At 50.9% G+C, this 17,998-nt stretch overlaps 2 protein-coding genes across 2 annotated transcripts in view; both read right to left on the bottom strand.

The window, feature by feature from the left end:
• Nucleotides 1–3,560, bottom strand: part of SNAPC4 (small nuclear RNA activating complex polypeptide 4) — a 52,869-nt gene extending 49,309 nt beyond the window's left edge. The window contains exon 1 of the mRNA XM_083161090.1: nt 3,253–3,560. Coding sequence (XP_083017216.1) covers nt 3,253–3,379 — 127 coding nt within the window. The 5' untranslated portion in view covers nt 3,380–3,560. The remainder of the gene's footprint in view (nt 1–3,252) is intronic.
• Nucleotides 3,561–7,786: 4,226 nt separating this feature from the next.
• Nucleotides 7,787–17,966, bottom strand: ENTR1 (endosome associated trafficking regulator 1). The gene is made up of 8 exons (XM_083161089.1): nt 17,492–17,966; nt 15,265–15,389; nt 14,457–14,783; nt 13,682–13,755; nt 13,179–13,290; nt 12,062–12,124; nt 10,953–11,092; nt 7,787–10,092 (listed from the first exon to the last, which is right to left on the bottom strand). The coding sequence occupies exons 1-8, from the start codon at nt 17,550–17,552 to the stop codon at nt 9,999–10,001; spliced, it is 996 nt and encodes a 331-aa protein (XP_083017215.1). The 5' UTR covers nt 17,553–17,966; the 3' UTR covers nt 7,787–9,998.
• Between the last annotated feature and the right edge of the window lie 32 nt (nt 17,967–17,998).

Raw genomic sequence — 17,998 nt, 5'->3', positions numbered from 1 at the left:
CCCCAGTAGTGTACCGCTCCCCTCGCCACATAGACCCCAGTAGTGTACCGTTCCCCTGCCACATAGACCCCAGTAGTGTACCGCTCCCCTCGCCACATAGACCCCAGTAGTGTACCGCTCGCCACATAGACCCCAGTAGTGTACCGCTCCCCTCGCCACATAGACCCCAGTAGTGTACCGCTCCCCTCGCCACATAGACCCCAGTAGTGTACCGTTCCCCTGCCACATAGACCCCAGTAGTGTACCGCTCCCCTCGCCACATAGACCCCAGTAGTGTACCGCTCGCCACATAGACCCCAGTAGTGTACCGCTCCCCTCGCCAGATAGACCCCAGAAGTGAACTGCTCCCCTCGCCACATAGACCCCAGTAGTGTCGCGCTCCCCTCGCCACATAGACCCCAGTAGTGTCGCGCTCCCCTCGCCACATAGACCCCAGTAGTGTACCGCTCCCCTCGCCAGATAGACCCCAGAAGTGAACCGCTCCCCTCGCCACATAGACCCCAGTAGTGTCGTGCTCCCCTCGCCACATAGACCCCAGTAGTGTCCCGTTCCCCTCGCCACATAGACCCCAGTAGTGTACCGCTCCCCTCGCCACATAGACCCTAGTAGTGTCCCGCTCCCCTCGCCACATAGACCCCAGTAGTGTACCGCTCCCCTCGCCACATAGACCCCAGTAGTGTCCCGCTCCCCTCGCCACATAGACCCCAGTAGTGTCCCGCTCCCCTCGCCACATAGACCCCAGTAGTGTACCGCTCCCCTCGCCACATAGAGGCCAGTAGTGTACCGTTCCCCTGCCACATAGACCCCAGTAGTGTACCGCTCCCCTCGCCACATAGACCCCAGTAGTGTCCCGCTCCCCTCGCCACATAGACCCCAGTAGTGTCACGCTCCCCTCGCCACATAGAGGCCAGTAGTGTACCGCTCCCCTCGCCACATAGAGGCCAGTAGTGTACCGTTCCCCTGCCACATAGACCCCAGTAGTGTACCGCTCGCCACATAGACCCCAGTAGTGTACCGCTCGCCACATAGACCCCAGTAGTGTCGCGCTCCCCTCGCCACATAGACCCCAGTAGTGTCGCGCTCCCCTCGCCACATAGACCCCAGTAGTGTACCGCTCGCCACATAGACTCCAGTAGTGTACCGCTCGCCACATAGACCCCAGTAGTGTACCGCTCGCCACATAGACCCCAGTAGTGTCGTGCTCCCCTCGCCACATAGACCCCAGTAGTGTCGCGCTCCCCTCGCCACATAGACCCCAGTAGTGTCGCGCTCCCCTCGCCACATAGACCCCAGTAGTGTCGCGCTCCCCTCGCCACATAGACCCCAGTAGTGTCGCGCTCCCCTCGCCACATAGACCCTAGTAGTGTCGCGCTCGCCACATAGACCCCAGTAGTGTCGCGCTCGCCACATAGACCCCAGTAGTGTCGCGCTCGCCACATAGACCCCAGTAGTATCGCGCTCCCCTCGCCACATAGACCCCAGTAGTGTCACGCTCCCCTCACCACATAGACCCCAGTAGTGTCGCGCTCGCCACATAGACCCCAGTAGTGTCCCGCTCCCCTCGCCACATAGACCCCAGTAGTGTACCGCTCGCCACATAGACCCCAGTAGTGTCGCGCTCGCCACATAGACCCCAGTAGTGTACCGCTCGCCACATAGACCCCAGTAGTGTCGCGCTCGCCACATAGACCCCAGTAGTGTCGCGCTCCCCTCGCCACATAGACCCCAGTAGTGTCGTGCTCGCCACATAGACCCCAGTAGTGTCGCGCTCCCCTCGCCACATAGACCCCAGTAGTGTCGCGCTCCCCTCGCCACATAGACCCCAGTAGTGTCGCGCTCCCCTCGCCACATAGACCCCAGTAGTGTCGCGCTCCCCTCGCCACATAGACCCCAGTAGTGTCGCGCTCCCCTCGCCATATAGACCCCAGTAGTGTCGCGCTCCCCTCGCCACAAAGACCCCAGTAGTGTCGCGCTCCCCTCGCCACAAAGACCCCAGTAGTGTCGCGCTCGCCTCGCCACATAGACCCCAGTAGTGTCACGCTCCCCTCACCACATAGACCCCAGTAGTGTCGCGCTCGCCACATAGACCCCAGTAGTGTCCCGCTCCCCTCGCCACATAGACCCCAGTAGTGTACCGCTCGCCACATAGACCCCAGTAGTGTCGCGCTCGCCACATAGACCCCAGTAGTGTACCGCTCGCCACATAGACCCCAGTAGTGTCGCGCTCGCCACATAGACCCCAGTAGTGTCGCGCTCCCCTCGCCACATAGACCCCAGTAGTGTCGCGCTCGCCACATAGACCCCAGTAGTGTCGCGCTCCCCTCGCCACATAGACCCCAGTAGTGTCGCGCTCCCCTCGCCACATAGACCCCAGTAGTGTCGCGCTCCCCTCGCCATATAGACCCCAGTAGTGTCGCGCTCCCCTCGCCACAAAGACCCCAGTAGTGTCGCGCTCCCCTCGCCACAAAGACCCCAGTAGTGTCGCGCTCGCCTCGCCACATAGACCCCAGTAGTGTCGCGCTCCCCTCGCCACATAGACCCCAGTAGTGTCGCGCTCCCCTCGCCACATAGACCCCAGTAGTGTCGCGCTCCCCTCGCCACACAGACCCCAGTAGTGGACCGCTCCCCTCGCCACATAGACCCCAGTAGTGTACCGCTCCCCTCGCCAGATAGACCCCAGAAGTGAACCGCTCCCCTCGCCACATAGACTACCGCTGCGCTCACCATGGTTGGGGCCAGGTGCCTCATTAAACTACCGCTGCACTCACCGTGCTCGGAGCCAGGTGCCTCATTACCCTACCGCTGCGCTCACCGTGCTCTGAGCCAGGTGCCTCGTTACACTACCGCTGCGCTCACCGTGCTCGAGGGCAGGTGCCTCATTACACTACAGCTGCGCTCACCGTGCTCGGGGCCAGGTGCCTCATTACTCTACCGCTGCGCTCACCGTGCTCGGGGCCAGGTGCCTCAATACTCTACCGCTGCGCTCACCGTGCTCGGGGCCAGGTGCCTCAGTACACTACCGCTGCGCTCGTCGTGCTCGGGGGCAGGTGCCTCATTACACTACCGATGCACTCACGCGTGCTACTTTACCCCTCCCAAACATAGTTAAAATATAAAAAAAAACTTTATGAAAAAAACGTGAAAAACCCATGTTGACCATACGCTATGTCGACACCTTTTGACTGAGGAGTGTGGCCCTAGAGCCCGGCTCCCCCTATAAGCCCCGCACGGTTACACCTGTCACCCACTCACCATCCTCGGAGCAGTCACTGGGCACCGACATCGACTCCTCGCACATTGCTGCATCCCGACCCAAACTTCTCTCCAGCGCCTCGATCTCTCGCTGGATCTTCTCCCGTTCCGCCTCCATGGCGGCCATGCTCTCCTGACAGGACCCGGCCGGAGCAGCCTCCCCACCCGGCTATGAGACCCGGAGCAGCCCCCGCCGGGTATAAAACCGCAAAACTCTCAGCGCACCTCAGCCCCTCAGCCACAACACTGCGCATGCGCCGCCGTCTGTGGCACAGGGAGGGAGGCATGCTGGGAGATTCTATGCAAATCCTGTCACTGCCGGAGGAGGGGCACAGGGAAGGATTTGCATAGGAGAACAGAAGTGGGTGTGGCGGGGTGCAGGCCCAACGCTCACACCGACCGATACGCAGTCAGAAGGGGTGTGTTCCCCAGGCAGTGATTAGCATGTATTACCCATCATGCATTCCGGTCACTCTGCAGCTGTGCGGTATGTATGAAGTGCAGTGCAGCAGACCAATCCTGAGTCCTGATCCTGCTCCATCTCCCAGGGTAACGGTGTAAGGTCAATGACCCAAAACATAATCACAGTCCATGCTGGCTCGACCCACACCCATTTCAGTGGGCACAACTTCTCTGCTAGGAGAGGGGCGCAGGACTGGTTTCACAAATGGGAGAGGGGCAGGGCGCTGGTGGGTATGCGTCATAGGTTAACACATGAAATAGGTCAACATGCATTAGGTTGACAATGGTCATTAAGTCGGCACAAGCATTATGTCGACATGAGCTTTACATAGTTTCAAGTGTGCCGCATCCCCGCGCATGGTGTCTCGCTGTGCAGCAGTGCACTGTACCCTACCCATGGATAGTAAAGAATACAAAAACTGCCCTTTGTGTCTACCTAATGACCATGTCAACATATTTCATGTATCAACTTATAGCAGGGAGAGGAGACTTTCAGCAGCACTTTGGGGGGAGGTGCTTCAGCATGATGTCATTAAGCCACTATGGGCCTTATTCGAATCCACTCTTTCTGACAAAATCCTTCTTAGATGGGCAAAACCATGTGCACTGCAGGTGGGGCAGATGTTACTTGTGCAGAGATAATTAGATTTGGGTGGGGTTTTACTTCAAAGTGAGATCTATATTGCAGTGTAAAAATAAAGCAGCCAGTATTTACCCTGCACAGAAACAAAATTACTCACCCAAATCTAATTCTCTCTGCACATGTTACATCTGGCCCCCCTGTAGTGCACATGGTTTTGTCCATCTAAGAAGGATTTTGTCAGAAAGAGTGGATTAGAATAACCCCCTATGTGTTATAACACATAAGCCCCTCCTCCTCCTCGGAGACCCGCGGATTGCGGTATTTAACTGCCCTGGTCAGGGTGAAGGATGCCGTGATCGGGGGGCGAAGCAGGGTCCCCCAGAATCCGGGAGGACCCTCCGGTCCATTCCGGGAGGGTCGGCAACCCTGACTTATAGTGGTCGCCATAATGACCGTCAACCTAATATTTGTAGCCCTAGCGACAGGATCCTGCGCTGGTACCCTGGTGGGAGAAGGGCACAGACATGATCCCACGGTAATGCTGGCGGCACAGATTCCTGCACAATCTCCCACCGAAACGTAGCACCGCGTACCTTGCATGGCTTGCTACGCTCGCCATGCTTCGGGCAAGGTGCCTCGCACACTATTTTATTCTTCCACCACGCCCTTGTGGATGGTAGGGCATGAAATACCGCCTGTCGCCACATTTTGGCTCAAAAAACAGTAGAAAAAAACCATGTCGACATAATGACCCTGTCGACCTTCCTGCATGTCGACCTAATGCTTGTCTACCATCATGCTGGGGACCCAATGACCGTATCCCATAATAACACTGTCCAACAATGTAAAAATTGTCCAAGTATTTTTTACTGATTTTGTATAATTATGAATTCAAAAATGACATTAGTTTTGGTCAATCAGGTCAACTTTTTCAGTTATTGAGTTCTCACTAACGTTTATGTGTGTTTTTGCATTATTTGGTGTATTATGACAGGTGTGGCAAAAACCTGCGCAAATAAAAATTTATGATGATTTATTAAGATGGTGAACTTTTTGTTGGGAAAAAAGTCGGGGGTTCACCATGTACCCATGCTATCTGTGCCTGTGGGACAGTAGGAACAGATCTCAACATTACAAAAAGAAGGACTGGCCTGTACGGGAGGAACTGATGCCTGGCAGATCTATGAATGTCATCAACAACCCTCAGACAGGATTCTCTTCCCACCGCTGCAAGTCAAGCTTGGCTTGATAATCCAATTCACCAAAGCTCTGGACAGGGATGGTGGATGCTTCACTTCTTGTGCAAAGCTTTACCAGGATTGACAATTGAGAAGTTGAAAGCTCGTATTTTCCATGGTCCTCAAATCCGTCAGCTCATCCGAGAGCCACAGTTCGAAAACTCTATGAAAAAAGCAGAACTGGAAGCGTGGAAGGCTTTTGTTCTGGTGGTAAAGAACTTTCTGGGCAACAAGAAGGCAACGAACTACGTGGAACTTTCAGAAACCTTGGATGCAACATGAGTATAAAAAAAGCATTACTTATACCCCTTTCACACCAGCCTGAAATCTGGGATGACCCCGCGAACAACCCACGACTAGCGCTGGTGTGCAAGGTTCCCGGGCCACTTTCCCGGGGAATTCAACCCTGCTAGATAGGGTTGCTCCCGGGACCAGCCCGGGAAACAGGCCGGTGGGAGCAGGTTCCAGGGGCGAGGTCCAAGGGGCGGAGTCCAGACTGCGAGGATCCAGTAAAGACGGCTGGGCGCTTGTAGCGCTATTTGTCGGGCAGCGGGGCGAGAAGAGCTGATGGATTTGAAATCTGTCTCTACCAGATCCCTGCATTCTGGACCCCGGACCCTCACACCAGAAAATGCAGGGACTAGGTCGATATGAAAAGGGCCAATCCAGGGCCATATTCCCGGGTAAATCCCTGCATTTTCTGGTGTGAAAGGGGTATTGTTCTCACATATAGATCGGTTTCCTGAGAATCTGGGATCAAGGAGCGACGAGCAGGGTGAGAGATTCCACCAGGAGATGAAAGAGTTGGAGACCAGGTATCAGGGACGCTGGGATGCATTCATGATTGCAGATTACTGTTGGACTTTGATGAGCGATATCCCTGCTGCTGAGCATTCTAGGCCTTCCAGGAAACTTACAATCAAGCCCTGAATTTTGAACAATGATGGCTTAACATGCAATTGACAGGTACTTAGGGCCTTATTCTAGTTCACTCTTTCTGACAAAACCCTTCTCAGATGGACAAAACCATGTGCACTGCAGGGGGGCAGATGTAAAATGTGCAGAGAGAATTAGATTTGGGTGAGTTATTTTGTTTCTGTGCAGGGTAAATACTGGCTGTTTTATTTTTACACTGCAATATAGATCTCACTTTGAAGTAAAACCCCACCCAAATCTAACTCTCTCTGCACAAGTAACATCTGCCCCACCTGCAGTGCACATGGTTTTGTCCATCAAAGAAGGATTTTGTCAGAAAGAGTGAACTAGAATAACCCCCTTAGTAACTAATTACCAATCTCTGCTATACAATGTACAGCGTTTTGTTTAAAATCTCATTAATAAATTGTTAGAAAAAGATATTTACTCTGAAAAAAATATTAAAGTCATTTGTTGAAGTACTGTTCTGGGAATCCACCCGCCTGGGTCTCCTCGAACTTTGACCCACAACGGTAACAGCGCACATTAGGAACTATTGCAATATTTGCTGTATTGAGTAGCGCTCGCTGCCTGCGCTTCTGTAGGGAATATATGTGGGTAAGGATTGATGCGAAAAGTACCAACCTTCTTACAGTTCTCATTCTGTTGCAGTATTCGCTGCAATCTGTTCATTTTATTCAGGCGACATTGATACAAATGTCAGTTGTGAGGAGTGATTGGAAGTACTCCCAGTGCTGGGAAGAGGAGTCTGCCAGGAGTCAGAGAGACCAGAGAACATACGCCAATGGCTATAAGTACATATATATAACCAGGAGAATAACATGACGCACGCAGTATGAAGTTATACTGTACAGAACACACCGTCATCAGAGACCGCACAAACACACAGCAGGTTTAGTGTAAATAACACTTTATTCCTTGTGGTCAATATAACATATAATAAAGCATCATAGTGGTTCTGCCATGTAGTATAGATCTATGGTAGGACCATCCATGGCTCACCAGATGTGGCTCCACTCCCGATGACGAGCTACAGGTTACCCCATATGGCTAGAAGAGCTTCCGTTCCTGAGTGCTAGCTCTTCGGCTGGGAGGCAGAAGACATCGTTTCCTAGACAGTGTCACCATTAGCCACTGCGACACTTCCAAGTAATAAGATGAGGGATGATACCGGCAGACATAAAGGAGAGAGTGCATACTAATAAATACTGTATTTGTGCGTAGTCATATATAACAAAACTGGATTATTATAGTTATAATTGCTGCTAAAAGTACATGCGTCCTCTGCACACAATGGGGGGGGGGGGGGGGGGGGTTTGGGGGCATTACTGGCTGATCCAAAAAGAATGCAGCTTATTTATTAGTTTCTGGTGACATCACTGGCAGCCATTCTAAGCCAGTGACATCACCATGTATACTTACTAGTCCTTAGTAACTAGCATGCACAGGTGACACAAAGGACATTTGTTATTGCTGTCTACCTTTACACCTTTGGCACGTAGCGCGCACACAGTACTATACAGTGCAAACTATCTGTCCACACAGACAACATAAAGTGCTAGAGGAAGTTATCATAGTGCTTTGCAAAGATCATTAATGTGACATAATGCGATATCCACACCATATGATGGAATAACTACATTAAGGCCCATATGGCAGAATACAAATACTTTTCTATATTAAACAGAATATAAAACCCCCTGGGGAGCGGTGTTATAAAATATAATGACATCAACGGTGCAGGGACAACGATTATAAAGTGCATCATATCCTGTGAGCCAGTAGGATATTACCGATTACAGCTACCGTGACCTGATGCACATTACACCACAAGTGTTCATCCGTATTATATACTGTACTAAGACATGAGGTACAGCTTACTGCACTAGGGCTTACATCACCCACCACGTCTCAGGGAGGTGCCACTCATACTACTGCCTGATAAAGGTAGCAGTCGAACAGAACATTCCATAATAATAGAGTCCATATAATTATATAATATCTTGGTATATTATAAAGGATCCCAACAGCACAGCTCCCACTAATGTTACATTTTACACATGAAGCTGGGATAAGGACACTGTCCTGGAGATACTTTATTGTATACACTGCACAGTACAGAATGTGAGGAATCACTTAGCCGAGGACAGCAGTATCCAAGTCTCCCATCGATGCTGTGGAATCCGGTGTAATAGGCAGAGTCATGTGATCAGGATTACTGTGTAGCAATAGTATAGCTGTGTAATGGGAATGATGTTATAGGCAGGCGGGGTCTTCTGCGACTGGTACTAACAGCGCATTGCATCAGCAGGACCGGACAGGGGAAGACGTCTCGGGAGGTGGGATCTCTGGTGGCTGGTACTAACAGAGCATTGCATCAGCAGGACCGGACACGGGAAGATGTCCCTGCAGGTGGGGTCTCCTGCGGCTGGTACTAACAGCGCATTGCATCAGCAGGACCGGACAGGGGAAGACGTCTCGGGAGGTGGGGTCTCCTGTGACTGGTACTAACAGCGCATTGCATCAGCAGGACCAGACACGGGAAGACGTCCCTGCAGGAAGGGTCTCCTGCGGCCTGTACTAACAGCGCATTGCATCAGCAGGACCGGACAGGGGAAGACGTCTCCTGCGGCTGGTACTAACAGCGCATTGCATCAGCAGGACCGGACACGGGAAGGCGTCTCGGGAGGTGGGGTCTCTGGTGGCTGGTACTAACAGAGCATTGCATCAACAGGACCGGACACGGGAAGATGTCCCTGCAGGTGGGGTCTCCTGCGGCTGGTACTAACAGCGCATTGCATCAGGAGGACCAGACACGGGAAAGCGTCTCGGGAGGTGGGGTCTCCTGCGGCTGGTACTAACAGCGCATTGCATCAGCAGTACCGGACATGGGAAGACATCTCGGGAGGTGGGGTCTCCTGCGGCTCCTACTAACAGCGCATTGCATCAGCAGGACCCGACACGAGAAGACGTCTTGGGAGGTGGGGTCTCCTGCGGCTCCTACTAACAGCGCATTGCATCAGCAGGACCGGACACGGGAAGACGTCTTGGGAGGTGGGTTCTCCTGCGGCTGGTACGAACAGCGCATTACATCAGCAGGACCGGACACGGGAAGACATCCCTGCAGGCACAGCATTTCATGTTGGTAAACCAACTTTGGAAAAGTCCTGATTTGATTACCCCACACACACACACTGTATAAAAAAAATAATTTCTTATATAAAAATAAACGATCAGATGTTAGTGTTAGCACTGGAAATGTTAGGGGAAACAGCAGCTCATTAAAAAGTGTCCATCGTCTGCTTACAGTGTAGGTAGCCATCTTGGGCAGACCATTATATGGGCAGCTTCTATTCTCTATGGACTATGGAGATCACTGCTGACATCACCATTGCAGAAGACGGCTCAGTTTCACTGGCGCTGTGTTCAGGTATACATGGCTACCAATCAGGCATCGGTATACATAGCTACCAATCGGGTATACAGCATGCTCTGATAGAGCAGAGCTCTGGAGGGACAGCGAGAGTTTAGGGAACATCCTCGTGGACTTCAGCTATCTTGTCTATGGATCGCAGCAGTTCCGCCACCAGGGTTAATGTTTCAGCTCCAGACAGCAGCTTCCTGTATAACAGAAGAGAATATGGCAGCATTGCTCGCACAGCAGAGGGAGCACCCTGTTATATGCCTGACGTTACACGCACAGCAGAGGGAGCACCCGGCTATATGCCTAATGACGTTACATGCACAGCAGAGAGAGCACCCTGCTATATGCCTAATGACGTTACACGCACGGCAGAGAGAGCACCCTGCTATATGCCTAATGACGTTACATGCACAGCAGAGGGAGCACCCGGCTATATGCCTAATGACGTTACACACACGGCAGAAGGAGCACCCTGCTATATGCCTAATGACGTTACACGCACAGTACAGGGAGCACCCTGCTATATGCCTAATGACGTTACAGGCACGGCAGAGGGAGCACCCTGCTATATGCCTAATGACGTTACACGCACGGCAGAGGGAGCACCCTACTATATGCCTAATGACGTTACACGCACAGCAGAGGGAGCACCCGGCTATATGCCTAATGACGTTACACGCACAGCAGAGGGAGCACCCTGCTATATGCCTAATGACGTTACATGCACAGCAGAGGGAGCACCCTGCTATATGCCTAATGACGTTACACGCACAGCAGAGGGAGCACCCTGCTATGTGCCTAATGACGTTACACGCACAGCAGAGGGAGCACCCTGCTATATGCCTAATGACGTTACACGCACGGCAGAGGGACAGCGCTGCTATATGCTTAATGACGTTACACACACGGCAGTGGGAGCACCCTGCTATATGCCTAATGATGCTTCGCGCACGGCAGAGGGACAGCGCTGCTATATGCCTAATGACAGTACACGCACAGTAGAGGAACAGCATTACTATACACAGATGGCAGCAGGACCACACTGCTGTACACTTACTTTATAGAATCCTGAGCCCCACTCACTGCCTTGTGCAAGTTCTGCAGCGCTAGATTAGCGTTCTGCTTCACGGCGTTCATTCCGGCCGTCTCTCCTCTCCGCAGGGCCTCATTGTCAGCTTTGTAGGTGCTCAGCTGAATCTGCAATACAAAATAATATACATAGGTCTGATGTCTCTCTGCTGTGTGGGGCTAAGGCTGGAATTCAATTAGTCCTTCATAATCCATTGCAGCCGCTTTCCGACAATTTGCAGTAATTTTTCGCTGGTGTAATTTTTATTTAAACTCGGAACTGCACGACAAAGAAAAACTGTTGAAACGCAACAATTTTGCAACAAAAAAACACGGGGATTGGTGAGTAGTTCACCATTTTTTGACTAGTCGAAAAATCATGACTTTCATTGAATAGGTCAAAACTAAATTTGACCTAAAAATCAAAAATTGTTGCGATCAATCTCTGGCGGATCGTGGCTTCCAACTTCACACGGTTATCTAGCACCACCATACAGCTGCGCAGTAAAACCATAGAGTCTGCAATAAGCCTGCAGGTACAGTCCGCATTAGGGGCCTAATTCACACCTGATCACTGTTGTGCAAAGGTGCAGATGACTGCGAGGAGATAGCCACTGGCCAGACAGGAAGAAATCCCGTCCCGCGCAAATCTGTGATCGAACTGCGAATGCATCGATATTCCCAGCAATTCACAAAGCATCAAATGATTTTCCCAGGCTATGCAAATAGACGTTTGACCCTACCTGTTATTTGTGACGGAAACAGGCTGACCAAGGCCGGCGCCAGCGTCGCACTCCCTCCCAGATAACGCCTCGTTACTACCCTCAAATGCCGCTTCCTGTCAGTACGGCCCCGGACGCCATGCACTGGGGTTTTTTTTTTATTTCACTATTTGGTCTCGAACACGCACGCTACAATCCATGAGTATGCACAGACATTCATTTGAGCTGAGAATTCTCACAACAGCGATCAAATCTGAATCAGGCCCATAGTTATGTACTTTGTGCTGTTACACCAACTGTAACGGACTAAGGATAGATCATTGGTACTCCCAGCTGCACATGTCCTTACACATCCATAATCCAATGCACCAGATACCTGGAGAAGAGCCACTTCCTGCTTCAGCCGGGTCACGTTACTCTCTGCCTTCGAGGCTCTTTTCTAGAAAGAGAGAACATTCAGAGATAAGGTCACGTTACATTCTCACATGTAATCTCACAGCCATCACACACATGTAATCTCACAGCCATCACACACATGTAATCTCACAACAACACACGTCATCACACACGTCATCTGTAGGGGACAGGGAAAGTCCAGATGCTGAACCTCATCAGATGTAAGGAAGTTGCTGTCACCCTGTACTCTGTCATCAGGTGCCGCTTCCCGGCTACACTCACTGTACGCAGCCAGCATCGTCACTCAGACACAGGCTTTACACTCCTCAGGTGCCCCTTCCCAGCTAGGATTGTAGCTGGGAAGCGGCACCTGATGAGGACATAAGCTTACACTCAGGTGGCACTTCCCGGCTACAATCACTGTATATAGATGACAGGTTCCCTTTAAGAGGTGACACCTTTTTTTTTTTTTTTAAACATTTAGATTGCATTCTTTAAAGTGTGCCCCTCAATCTGTGATGTCACTGGCTGCCAGTGACTGGATAGGCTGCACTTTCAGTGATGTCACTAGTGATTAGATAGACTGCACTCTCAATGATGTCACTGGCTCCTAGTGACTGGATAGGCTGCACTCTCAGTGATGTCACTGGCTCCTAGTCATTGAATAGGCTGCACTCTCAGTGATGTCACTGGCTCCTAGTGACTGGATAGGCTGCACTCTCAGTGATGTCACTGGCTCCTAGTGACTGGATAGGCTGCACTCTCAGTGATGTCACTGGCTCCTAGTGACTGGATAGGCTACACTCTCAGTGATGTCACTGGCTCCTAGTGATTGGATAGTCTGCGCTCCCAGTGATGTCACTGGCTCCTAGTGACTGGATAGTCTGCTCTTCCAGTGATGTCACTGGCTCCTAGTCATTGAATAGGCTGCACTCTCAGTGATGTCACTAGTGACTGGATAGGCCACACTCAAAGTGACGTCATTCTCAGTGACTATTGGTTAGAGCACAGAATGGCAGCCATCACTGTGACAAATACTCTGTAGTAATACATATACTTGGAGGATTGGTCAATAGCTTTATACATTGAATACTGACCGTCATCATTTGCAGGTTTGTTTCCACCTGCTGCACCATGGATTCCAGGTCCTGCGCCTCCTTCTGCTCCTCCAGAATCTTTTCCTCCAGTTTCCTCTCCAGATGTTTAACCCTGTAATGGACGGAACCGTAGTTTAGACTGTAAGCTCTGCTGGACAGGAACTGAAGTAAATGACCAAATATTCTCTGTAAGATTTATAATAAAAATCCAGGGGATTATCAGTACTGAGGTAGGTGACTGCACTGCCAAGCATGAACATTGCCCTATCTGGGCTGGGCACCGCTAGGGCTTTATCTCTGGGTAACGTTAATGCCCAGGACGCACATCTCTACAAGCTCCTAGATCTGTCAAACTGGTTCCAGATTTCTAGAATGGTTTTCTCAAACCTGCATTAAACCATTTGTATTTTATTGTAATGACTCCCCGGCTGGAGTAGACTGAATCTGATAATACAACGAGGACAGTAGCGGTGACATCAGAGGGAGATTAATGGCGTATTAACCTTTCTGCCTGCGAATCATTAAGCTCCTTCAGTTCTCGGATTTTCATTTTCAGGAATGTATTTTCTTCCAGCATCTGGAACACAAAGGAGGACATTATCCTGTGTACCTGAAGGCTTACAATCATGGAGTATATAGTGACTATAACGTGGGGTTTTGAATAGTGTACTTACTGGTGCAGAAGTCTGCCACTTCCCTTTCACTGTATACTTAACATTAGGATCAATGGCATGACTGCTGCGATCTGCCCGGCCTTGCAGTCACTGCGCCGCTATCTGCGCTGCCTGGCCGTCACTGCGCCGCTATCTGCACTGCCTTGCAGTCACTGCGCCGCTATCTGCACTGCCTGGCCGTCACTGCGCCACTATCTGCACTGCCTGCCCGTTACTGCGATGCTATCTGGGACTAGAATGTGTTTTGCCCTCTCCATACAATCCTTTCAGCTTTCCCAATGATGCAGGGAGCCTTTGCCACAGGTGACAAAAATCCTTGTTTCACACCTGCAATAAAGCACCGGGAGCAGAGCAGCATCTTATAGATCGGACAATGTAGGAAATAGGAGCTCAAGCTGAAGCACAAAAGAAGTTGAAGGATGATGTAAGCAGGTGTACAGATGCCAGTGATGTCATTACTATAGTCACAGATTCCATAGAGCACAATCTCGCCCCCTACCTGTCGATGTAGGGCAGCGCAGGTTGTAAGCTTTCAAACCGGACTATAGATGCACACATTCCATATATCCTGACTGAGCCTCTGGCAAGCACATTGGCCTCTTACCTCATCATAGCTGACCCGCAGGGTTTGGAGGCGCACGTCCTCAGTGAAATCCCGTAACGTGGTAGTGGGCGGTTCTCCTGCTGTGGAAGGAGAGGCATGTCCCAGAAGCTGCCAGGGTGTAAAGTTCTCCCCCCCAGAGCTGTCACTGTAGTCATATGACTCGTTATATATACTGTCAGTCCCAGCGTCATGAGTCTGCTCCACAGCAGATGGGTGATAACTTCTGCTCCAGTCATCATCTTCATGGTCATCCAGGAGATCCTCATCTAGGGTGGGGTCCTGGTAGTGTAGCGTGTACCCTGTCCTGTCCTGGGGATGGGGAAGCACCTGGAGGGGAGATAAAAAGCCTGATTCTCACGTACACCCAGGAGAGGCAGCCCTGTTCATACCCCAGCAACTAATCATATAACAATCATATGATACACAAAATGGCTGCCTCCTGTTAGCAAGGGGTCCACTAGAAGTCACACAAGGTTATACTTCCAATAAAATACATTTTGTTGTGCAAATACAGCCCCTCTTACCTAGACTCTTCCGCCAGCCCTGCACCTCTTACCTAGACTCTTCCGTCAGCCTGCACCTCTTACCTAGACTCTTCCGTCAGCCCTCCACCTCTTACCTAGACTCTTCCGTCAGCCCTGCACCTCTTACCTAGACTCTTCCGTCAGCCCTCCACCTCTTACCTAGACTCTTCAGCCAGCCCTACCCAGTGTCACTCACCTGGGGGAAGTCCCCATCACGGGCCTACCCTCAGTCCCACCACAGGGCACACATCCACCCCTGTATATACCAGCCTGGTGTCACTAACCTGGGGGAAATCCCCATCACAGGCTCCGTCACCGACTTTCCCAGTTGAATCTGAGCTTGATTTGCTTTTCACAAACTCCTTGAAGGAAAAGGGGTTTGCATCCTCCTGATTGGCAGCCCCGCCATCTGATGAGCAGGGAAAGAGTCAATAAGAGACATGTTGCTGACTAGTGTGCCCCCCCCCCCTCCTCTCCAATACCCCTGGGGGTGGGTGGCTACCCACTGGGAAGAAGGGGGATACAGTGTGACAGATACTGTAGGACACGGGGAAGCAGGGGGATACAATGTGACAGATACTGTAGCACTCGGGGAAGCAGGGGATACAGTGTGACAGATACTGTAGGACAAGGGGAAGCAGAGGATACAATGTGATAGATACTGTAGCACAGGGGATACAGTGTGACAGATACTGTAGGACACGGGGAAGCAGGGGGATACAATGTGACATATACTGTAGCACAGGGGATACAGTGTGACAGATACTGTAGGACACGGGGAAGCAGGGGGATATAATGTGACAGATACTGTAGGACACGGGGAAGCAGGGGGATACAGTGTGACAGATACTGTAGCACACGGGGAAGCAGGGGAATACAATGTGACAGATACTGTAGCACAGGGGATACAGTGTGACAGATACTGTAGGACACGGGGAAGCAATTCTGCCCTCTATTTTTGTATCAACTTGCTTTATGACATTTTCTTTGTACCACTTGTCAACTTTTTCTCAATTTTCAATAAAAAATATATCCCCCCCCCAAAAAATAAAATTAAAAAAACAATGGGAAGCAGGGGGATACAATGTGACAGATACTGCAGGACAAGGGGAAGCAAGGGGATACAATGTGACAGATACTGCAGGACAAGGGGAAGCAAGGGGATACAATGTGACAGATACTGTAGGACACAGGAAAGCAGGGGGGATACAATGTGACTGATACTGTAGCACAGGGGATACAATCTGACAGATACTATAGGACATGGGAAAGCAGGGGATACAATGTGACAGATACTGTAGCACAGGGGATACAATCTGACAGATACTATAGGACATGGGAAAGCAGGGGATACAATGTGACAGATACTGTAGCACAGGGGATACAATGTGACAGATACTGTAGGACATGGGATACAATGTGACAGATACTGTAGCACAGGGGATACAATGTGACAGATACTATAGGACACGGGATACAATGTGACAGATAATGTAGGACATGGGATACAATGTGACAGATACTGTAGGACATGGGATACAATGTGACAGATACTGTAGTGTAGGACATGGGAAAGCAGGGGATACAATGTGACAGATACTGTAACACAGGGGGATACAATGTGACAGATACTGTAGGACATGGGATACAATGTGACAGATACTGTAGTGTAGGACATGGGGAAGCAGGTGATACAATGTAAGAGATACTGTAGCACAGGGGGATACAATGTGACAGATACTGTAGGACAAGGGGAAGCAGGTGATACAATGTGACAGATACTGTAGCACATGGGATACAATGTAACAGATACTGCAGGACAAGGGGAAGCAGGGGGATACAATGTGACAGATACTGTAGCACATGGGATACAATGTAACAGATACTGCAGGACATGGGGAAGCAGGGGGATACAATGTGACAGATACTGTAGGACACGGGGAAGCAGGGGATACAATGTGACAGATACTGTAGGACACGGGGAAGCAGGGGGATACAATGTGACAGATACTGTAGGACAAGGGGAAGCAGGGGGATACAATGTGACAGATACTGTAGCACAGGGGATACAGTGTGACAGATACTGTAGGACACGGGGAAGCAGGGGGATACAATGTGACAGATACTGTAGGACAATGGGAAGCAGGGGGGGATACAATGTGACAGATACTGTAGCACATGGGATACAATGTGACAGATACTGTAAGACAATGGGAAGCAGGAGGATACAGTGTGACAGATACTGTAGGACAATGGGAAGCAGGGGGATACAGTGTGACAGATACTGTAGGACAATGGGAAGCAGGGAAATACAATGTGACAGATTCTGTAGGACAAGGGAAGCAGGGGGATACAATGTGACAGATACTGTAGCACATGGGATACAATGTGACAGATACTGTAGCACATGGGATACAATGTAACAGATACTGTAGGACAATGGGAAGCAGGGGGATACAATGTGACAGACTGATACTATAGCATACAGTGGTCTCTGGCTGCTGTACTTACCATCCTCTATGATCAAGGTCTTGGTTCTCCTCCCTGTGGGCTGACCGGAGAACGTAGACATGGCAGAGCCCTGTGTGTGGGGTAACAGGGAGGGGGCAGAGCCCTGTGTGGGGTAACAGAGGGAGCTTGCAGTGGAAGAGAGGGAGCAGAGACCTGTATGGGGTAAGAGGGGGGGGGGGGGAGTGGCAGAGCTCACAGTGGGGGTAAGAGGGGGGGGCAGAGCCCGCAGTGGGGTAACAGGGAGGAGGCAGAGCCTTGTATGAGGTAGAGGAGGGCGTGGTCACGGGGCAGAGCCTGGGGTACTCATCCCTAATTTCACAGCATGAGGACTCACTTCCTGCACTGAACAGTGAGCGGGAACGGACTCCTCCTCGCTCAAACTGTATTGCTATGTGAATAATACGGGCTATAGGAAGTAGATTTGGGACAACATAAGAGCAAGGAGACACTTCCGCCCTCACCCGGCGTCACTTCCGGGTGCTTACTCCTGAGGAGAATAGTGCAGCA

This window comes from Crinia signifera, chromosome 9 (genome assembly GCF_055691185.1).
Source record: "Crinia signifera chromosome 9, ASM5569118v1, whole genome shotgun sequence".
Classification (NCBI taxonomy): domain Eukaryota; kingdom Metazoa; phylum Chordata; class Amphibia; order Anura; family Myobatrachidae; genus Crinia; species Crinia signifera.
Note: the sequence above shows the minus strand (reverse complement) of the source record. Positions and strands in the feature narration are given on the sequence as shown.

What these genes read in the sequence shown, in the direction of transcription:
- ENTR1 (XM_083161089.1), bottom strand. Translation starts at nt 17,552, where the DNA reads ATGTCTACGTTCTCCGGTCAGCCCACAGGGAGGAGAACCAAGACCTTG. An exon ending in GACCTTGATCATAGAGGATG is followed by an intron (nt 15,390 to 17,491) that starts GTAAGTACAGCA and finishes CCTGCTCATCAG; the next exon opens with ATGGCGGGGCTGCCAATCAG. An exon ending in AATGATTCGCAGGCAGAAAG is followed by an intron (nt 13,291 to 13,681) that starts GTTAATACGCCA and finishes CGTCCATTACAG; the next exon opens with GGTTAAACATCTGGAGAGGA.